Below are 8,333 nucleotides of genomic sequence, written 5' to 3'. Positions count from 1 at the left end.
TAAGTAGGGATGTTATGCCACATCTAGATTTCCAACCTAGATGCACAGGCTTACAAGAACTACTATCGCGCCACATGCCAAAACAACTAAGCTAGAGGAAGGGGAACCAAGTCTAAACCGGGCTCCACTATCGCGCTCTCGGATCGACTATTCACCTGAAAACATAAGGTATAACAACCGTTAGCAAAAATTGCTAAGTAACCCACTCCAACTCGTTGAAATATATAAGTGTATACTTTATAGGTAAAACCATCTTGAGACTTGGGAATACATAAGTATAGTCTTAAACAACTCTTGCTTTACAAATCACGAGGAATAGATGCAATACACCGACCATACGAAGAATATACTCAACAATACCACTCAATACCATGAGACAACGATATGGATCAATTCAAGGAATAAAGATAACGAATCAAGAGACAACAAGTAAGGAAGGTAAGCAAAATCATCAACAAGGTGGTCCTCAACACAATCCACAATCAAACAATCATCAACAAGGTTCCAAAGGGAAAAAGAGAATGGAAGTTTTAGGTTTCAAACTTGGTAACGACGTTAAATAGGAATTGGGTCAAAGGAATTAAAGTTGCATTCTAGGGGATAGGGTTGCCACCTTGTATGGAATCAATTGAAAGAAGGTATCAAGAACGAAGTTTGAAGTGGTAGAGGGGATTTCTCAACGAAACGGCATTTGGTTTGTCAGGGAAAGGAAGGGAATTTGGCTTGTTGCACGATTAAACTTAAAAATTCTTACACCCAAACGGCACATTTGACTTCACCCCTATATCTTTAACCTTTGTACTAACGAAATATACCAAATAATGAGGCTACGAGCCTGCAATTCATATGAATATAAACACAGCATAGAAGTCTTACTCACGATATTTAAATAATTTCCAATGATTTAAACATATAGGATCATAAGATGCACTGAACATGCAATTAAATATGTTTATTTGTGCGTCTAACTAAGAGACTAATACCATACGTGTGCAAATTTGAATAGTCATACAATATGCACATATATCAACACAGGCGAACCATGAATGGATATAACCATTTAATGTACAATTTAGCATGTCATGAGCCGAATACCACATATATAGGATTTATACCTAATCATTGTACTAAGACATAATGCACCAAATAATAATAACAAGCCTATCATATGCGATAATCTTTCATGATTAACTATTATGTTATATGCGAAGCCTGCAAAATGGCAAATCTATGTATGCAGCTGCAATTATGCTAAATATATAACTTCCTAAGTCTATAGGTATAGAGCATGAATGCATGTGAACATATTTCGAGTCTTAAATAATAACTAGTCATATGGAATCACACAACATATCTGCGTACTGTTCGACATGTTAAGCTAGTGCATATTCAACAAATAAATTCTTTGCGGCATAACCGGACAATTTGTCATATATATTCAGGAAGATCATAAATCATATAAAAATTACTCAAAATGACAAAGATCGATTTTTGAGGAAAAGGTTTTCACGTAGGCAATTAGGAAAAAGTTTTTTGTTTCTTAGGGGGTAAATAAATTTTGGGAAGACAATAGAATCAAAATCTTCATATTGCACACCAAAAATTTTACATATAATCACATAACAAGTAGTTACATAAGTATTAAGTACCAAAATTTAGCACACAAGAAATATTTCACCAAATTCCATAACGAATATTTTATGCCAAATTCTTATGCCGTAATTACACGAGGTGTATGCGGGATTGCCCATAGCATACTAATTATACAAGTATTGACACGTACACACAGATTGATGGCAATTAATAACATTGTATATATGCATAGTAGGGTGCGTTATAACATACAGTTTTTTCTAACATGCTTTATATATACGAATGGATGTAAATATGCATTTCGATACAAATATGCGAACTATCTAATTTGACACACAATACATACACCATAAAAATATGAATCTCCACCTACGATTTTAACATGTAATTCACATACAAATATTCCTTAATCATTACAAGTAAAATAACCTATGCTCATAAATACTAAGAGAATTATCTTTGAGAAATCTTGACAGAAATTGAACACATAAGCACTTTAGGAAAATTAGTTTTGCCTTGGGGTAGATAAATTTTAGGTAGACATAAATCTTACTTCTAGAAGCCCAAAAAACTATCATACTAAAACAACTTAGAATTGAAGATCTTTGATTGCTAATTCTTGAATCAATTGATGATCCGATGATGAAGCTAAAGTTTTCAATTATTTGGGGGAGATAGGAGTGGCAACGGAGAGATTATGCGAGGAGGAAATATATAAAATTAAGGTCATCTCAGTGTATATATATATATATATATATATATATATATATATATATATATAGTAGAGATCAAGTGAGAATAGTGTCTTAGATGAGGACTGTGGATTATTAAGTAGCCTTTGGATTAAACAAGTAAACGGCTGTGATTGCACAATTGGTAAAAATTAATTGGCACGAAATTAGGGTGGTAACCGTAGTACTGTAGTAATTAGTCCAGGGGTAAAAGGGTAAATGGAATGTGATCGTGGCAGTCTATAATATGGTAAACGCGAGAAACACGATTCTACTACCCAGGGCTCGCAAAGTTGTTGAAGCTGAGAATTTGTTCGTCCACAGCCATTAACGCAAAAGTTTTCATCTATCTACCAAGAATCTGTAGCCTAGGCGACAACTCCCCCATCGGAATCCATGGCCGACGCAACCCCAATGTTAAGTCAACGTCGTGGATCCTTCGAAGCAACGAATAGAATCAGTATGTATTTGTTCCCTTTTTTTTTTTAATTTTTATTTTCCTCGATGTTGGCCGTTTATACGCCATTGGAGGAACTTCAATTTGTTTCTTGAGGCAGTGGGAGGGGCGGTTTGTGCCACACTGTAGAAACGGAGATGGGGATTAAAAAGTCCCTAAAATGCATAATCACGGGTAGGGTTTGTATCGGGCTCGAGGATTGTGATGGTGAATTCTGGTGTGAAGATTAGGTCTTGGTTATTTGTGCACTGGAATTCAAAAGTGGGATTGCCAGAGTGTTCTCAAGTATATGCACAAAGACGTGATGGTGTTAATTTAGTAAAAAGTAGCAGAACTAACATCAATGTTTGGATGCACAAATTGGGGAAAAGCATATTGTTGGGTCCATAAACTAGCAGTAGGAGATATCAATTGTTTTTGGTGGTGTTGTTTAGCTATTAATTAGTTGAAAAAAAAATAGAGAGGGGACCACTAACCAAAGAAAAACATTTAATATTGGGTTGGCAATGACAGGGGTGGTAAGTTGTGTGTGGTAGTAGTACGGTGCATCAGTGTAGTACTAATGTGTGTAGTCATATAAGTGGTGTGTGGACTGAATATTGTGCATGCTAATAGCTTCTGTTTGTGCATTTTGGGTGTATAGAATTGTGTCATTGAAGAGTAAGTTTGTGCATTCTGCTGGGTGGAGCAAAGGTAGGATGTTAATAGGTGGGGTATTGTAAATAAACAAATTTGGTATAAATGTTAAATGAGAGAGTTTGTGGGAGGTGGGGTTATTTAGTATGTTTTACTTGTTGAACTAATGTTAATTTGTAAACTCACTTCACCCGGGTGCCATTCTTCCTGTGTTAATGATATATATTCTTCTGCTAGCTCGTGGATTTAGTTTCTGATTGCTCATAAGTTCTGCCGACTTCAAGAAGAAGATTAGAAGAAAGGAAAACCCGGGTCGGGTGAGATGTCCCTATTATATCTTTCGCCTTCTCCTAAATGCTTAAAATCCCTAATTCCTAAAGTAGCAGTTTAGTCGCGCTTCCATCGAATGGCTGTGGAACCTGAGAAAGCTAATTCTGAAGACCCTCAACAGACAGGTTTCCTTCTCCTCCTCAGTTTTTTTTTTTGTTTGTGTGTGTGTGTCAAGATTTTCACATAATTCAAGTCTGGATGTTGTTCTCACTAATGTTTAGCAACAATTAATGAAGATCAAATTTTAAATTGAAAATACTGACCATTCATTTATGTGAATCGTGGTATGGAATTATTTCTGAAATTCTTTTTGCTAACTTGTTAACCTAGATGTAAATTTGTGCTATTTTGGTCGTGCTTTATGCCTTTATGTATAAATTTGTTGAGCCAAGATTGTAAATGTTATAAATATCTGAGACAAGGAAAGTATTTTTGGTGTGTTTATACTGCATAGTTGTTTTTTGTTGATAATCTTGATTTTCAATGTGATTTTCCCCTTACATTTGCTAATCTGCCTTGAAACTTTTTTCAGTTTGCAGTTTCTTCAGAAAGCCATCAAAGGCCAAAAACATCAGAAAACGTACTGCCATTGAAGAGGGTGAGAACGAAGATGGAGATTCGAAAGACGAGACTTCAGTAGTATTTAATAAGAAGAAGCCAGCAGTTGCTGACAACAAGCTGCACTTTTCTACTAGGCCCTCAAAGCGGGAGATAACCTCAGAATCTGATGCAGATTCTAAAAGGTCTCTTTTTCAGTTCGAGTCTTCGAGGGAGATTCAGGTTCAGAATGATAATAAAGCAACTGCTACGCTGGAAACTGAGACGGAGTTCTCAAAAGATGCCCGGGCAATTAGGGAGCGAGTTCTCAAGCAAGCAGAAGAGGCCTTGAAAGGGAAAAATGAGAAGACTGGGGATGAGAAATTGTATAAGGGGATACATGGATATACTGACTACAAGGCAGGTTTCCGGAGAGAGCACACAATTTCCAGCGAGAAAGCTGGTGGATCACATGGTCCTCTTAGAGCTTCTGCTCACATTAGAGTTTCTGCCAGGTTTGACTATCAGCCAGATATCTGTAAGGACTACAAAGAAACTGGATATTGTGGCTATGGAGACTCATGCAAGTTTATGCATGATCGAGGGGATTATAAGTCGGGATGGCAGCTGGAAAAGGAGTGGGATGAAGCAGAGAAAGCCAAGAAGAGAAGAATGGAAATGGGAATGGTCGATGATGATGAAAGTGCAGAGCAGAGTGATGATGATGAAGATGATGCGATACCCTTTGCATGTTTCATCTGTAGGCAACCTTTTGTCGACCCCGTTGTGACAAAGTGCAAGCACTACTTCTGTGAGCATTGTGCATTAAAGGTAAGCCCTTTATATTTTTCAGGGTATATATCTACTGGAATTTGAACAAGGGTAGAGCAATTTAACCCCCAATGTAAGGCTATATATTGTCTTTCAACATAAAATTATTACAATTAATTGCTGCACATGCTAGTGTATTGGGTTTTGAGCTAGAGTGAATGCAATAGCTTACTCATATGCATCTGAATTGCATGTCAGAGCAGGTTTCCAATACAAGTACGTACTAACAACAATCATGCTGCTGTTTGTTTAGGACTTAAAATGCTATTCTGTCTTTTAGATATTTGGAATGCTGTGTGTTTGTATATCTGCTAGCATGAGTTTGTTGTCGTACATGAACTTTAATTTGGTGCATGGTGACTTGGTTTTTTTCCTCCTGTCTACTATTTTCATTAAGAATTACTCATTTTTTTTATGTTTAAAATAATTAATCCATCTTTATTTTGTGTTTCTCAGCATCATGCAAAAAATAACAAGTGCTTCGTGTGCAACCAGCCTACACTTGGGATATTCAATACTGCTTTTGAGATACGCAAGAAGATGGCTGTTGAAGGAAAATGAGGAACCTTGTCGTTTTTCTGTTAACTCTGGTAATTTACTAACTTTGAGTCTTGTTATGATTGTTGCATTTTAGATTTTGCAAAAAATATTAAGAAACATTTATATATTCTGAAATATTTTGCTCAAGAAAGCACCATAGAAAAGCTATCTTAGTTAGGCACCTGTGATTAAAAGAAAGCATGCATCAACATATAATACTTGTCACTACTCTGCATTGCTTATTTTTGCAATGTCTGGAAAACTTGTTGGGAGAATTCTCTCTTACTAATATTTACACGACCATCATCTTTGTTCACATACATGTTTTGGGTAATGAATCTCTTGTTAAAGAGGTTTGGCCTTGAGGTTGAGGTTGCAGTGTCTGGAAAACAAAATGACACTTCATTGCAATTAAGTTGATTCTTCAGAGTATAGATGCCTGGGATCCATCCACCTAATTTGTACTCTCTCATTCCCATTTCATTTTGGCCCTGTTTGGTAAAATGATTGTTAACTGATAGTTGTTTGCTGTTAGCTGATTGTGTTAATTAGAGGGTATAAATAGTTGATAACATTAGCTGATCGTAGAAAAGTGTTTGGTAAATTAGCTGTTAGCTGATAGCTGTTTGGTATAATTTCATTTATCAAAAAGCTAATTGAAAAGTTGTTTGGAGTAGATTTTTGAATTTTAGCCTTTTGGAGTTGCAAAAAGCTAATTAACCAAACATTTATATTGATATTTTAACTAAATCAAACAATTAATAGTGGTCAAATAAGCCAAAATTGGCCTATAGGCCAATTTTTTACCAAACAGGGCCTTTATGTGTTAACTAGACTTGACTGAAATTATTTTGAATTTAATTTTTTATAATATTAAGTTTAAAATTAATATATATATATATATATATATATATATATATATATATAAGCTACATTAAAAGTACTCTAAAACACGCGCGCACACACACACACACACAAAAAAAAAAGAAGCAAATTTAATAATAATTAAAGAATACTAAAGAAAATAAACAAAGAAGAAAGAGTCAGTTTGATCAATGAATAACAAATAAGACAGGTAAAATGGAACAGAGAGAGTATTGAGTTTCTGAGAGTGAATTGGGTTTGAGAACTTTTCCTTGTTTCTGCTATGGTATGGGAAAGCTTTCCAACCAATAAACATCTATCAAAATGCAATGCAGGTTGGAGTTGAGAAGTGGATGTAGTTTGTTACTTTCAACTTATTGTCATCCCTAATGGCGACTGAGCTTCTTCCTTCATTCCACCATGCTCGAATCGCCATGACGATGCATGAAATCAATCAAGTTTGAGGAAACTACTAAAGCACCGGAAATTTGAAGATGAAGACATCAAATTGTTTGATGCAGTCAAGATTGACCAGCAATGGAAATATGACACTAGTCAAGGGAGGAAAATGCCATCAATCAAATTAGAATATAGATTGAAGTATGAACGCATTGCTCAATTTAAAATAGTATGCCGTGGAAGTGTGGAGTTTGCATCATACAAGCTATTTTTAATCCATTTGAGCCTTTTTTTTTTCTTTCAACTAATACATCAGTTTTGTTTGGTAAAATAGCTGTTAGCTGATTGTGTTAATTAGAGGGTATAAATAGTTGATAACATTAGCTGATTGTAGAAAAATATTTGGTAAATTAGCTGTTAGCTGATAGCTGTTTGGTATAATTTCTTTTCTAAAAAAGCTAATTGAAAAAGTTGTTTGGATTAACTTTTTGAATTTTAACCATTTGAAGTTATAAAAAGTTAATTAATCAAACATTTATATTGATATTTTAATCAAATCAAATAATTAATAGTGGTCAAATAAGCTAAAATTGGCCTATAGACCAATTTTTTACCAAACGGGGTCAATGTAAAAAAAAAATCTACATTTTATTATTTATGCAGAATACAAAAACATTTGTATTTCGTAAGTCGTACTTGAAAGTTTTACTAATACACATGAGAGAAGCAACCAACCATAGTAGCTCAACCAGTGTCCAACATTGATGCACACCCGCAAAATCTCAATTGTACTTGATGTAAACTCTAAGTAGCCATTAGCCTGTATGAAATTAAACAACTAATTCTCTAGGGTTTGAAGTATGAGAGAGACTAAGGAAGCAATTTTAGAAATAAGGTCAACAATATATGCCAAATCAATCATGATTGCAAACAAGTTTTATATATAAAATCTTCTAAACCTTCAAAAAAGAAATCTATTTGAGAGGATAGAATGAAAGTTTGTATAAGAAAACTAAAGAGGTACAAGAATTGGAGTTTAGGCCATTTTAGCTTTTTTTTTTTTTTTTTTTTTTTTTTTTTTTTTTTTTTTTTCTTTTTTGAAAGTAAACATAAGATATCATTAAGTAAGATCCAAGCTCAAAGCACAAGCAATTGAAGGAAAAGGAAGTAAGGAACAATCCATACAGTCATACTTGGACAAGGCTTCCCTAGCTAGCAAACAAAAAGCTCAAGTTTGTGAAGCTTGAAGCTATTTTCCTAACATCATAAAGTAAGAGATCAAAAGAGGAAATAGGATCATGAACATGATGAATGTCGTGAATGACTTGGAGGCAGTCACTCTCTAGTTGAATGTTATCTATCTGCAATCTTTAATCCACTTTAAAGCTTCTCTCACGCCAATTGCTTCTGCCTCA

General features: G+C 34.7%; 1 protein-coding gene across 5 annotated transcripts; it reads left to right on the top strand.

Moving 5' to 3' along the window:
• The first annotated feature begins 2,614 nt into the window (after positions 1–2,614).
• On the top strand, positions 2,615–7,237 carry LOC109173334 (zinc finger CCCH domain-containing protein 1-like). 5 transcript variants are annotated; one of them, XM_019322569.1, is made up of 4 exons: positions 2,615–2,784; positions 3,655–3,872; positions 4,280–5,115; positions 5,572–5,735. In XM_019322569.1, exons 2-4 carry the CDS (start codon positions 3,824–3,826, stop codon positions 5,674–5,676), a joined length of 990 nt encoding a protein of 329 aa, XP_019178114.1. In that variant the 5' UTR covers positions 2,615–2,784; positions 3,655–3,823; the 3' UTR covers positions 5,677–5,735. The 5 variants fall into 5 exon arrangements, with proteins under 5 accessions (XP_019178114.1, XP_019178115.1, XP_019178118.1 ...); XM_019322570.1 differs by lacking the exon at positions 2,615–2,784 and adding an exon at positions 6,855–7,237 and having other exon boundaries at positions 3,578–3,872; positions 5,572–5,705; XM_019322573.1 differs by lacking the exon at positions 2,615–2,784 and adding an exon at positions 6,035–6,046 and having other exon boundaries at positions 3,578–3,872; positions 5,572–5,705.
• Positions 7,238–8,333: the final 1,096 nt, after the last annotated feature.

The sequence above is a fragment of the Ipomoea nil genome, unplaced genomic scaffold (genome assembly GCF_001879475.1).
Source record: "Ipomoea nil cultivar Tokyo-kokei standard unplaced genomic scaffold, Asagao_1.1 scaffold0480, whole genome shotgun sequence".
NCBI classification, from domain to species: Eukaryota; Viridiplantae; Streptophyta; class Magnoliopsida; order Solanales; family Convolvulaceae; genus Ipomoea; species Ipomoea nil.
Note: the sequence above shows the minus strand (reverse complement) of the source record. Positions and strands in the feature narration are given on the sequence as shown.

Bases quoted from the DNA above. Each gene is read 5' to 3' on its own strand.
- LOC109173334 (XM_019322570.1), top strand. From the start codon at position 3,824: ATGGCTGTGGAACCTGAGAAAGCTAATTCTGAAGACCCTCAACAGACA. The intron at 3,873-4,279 runs GTTTCCTTCTCC...AACTTTTTTCAG, and splicing joins TGAAGACCCTCAACAGACAG to TTTGCAGTTTCTTCAGAAAG. The intron at 5,116-5,571 runs GTAAGCCCTTTA...TGTGTTTCTCAG, and splicing joins GTGAGCATTGTGCATTAAAG to CATCATGCAAAAAATAACAA.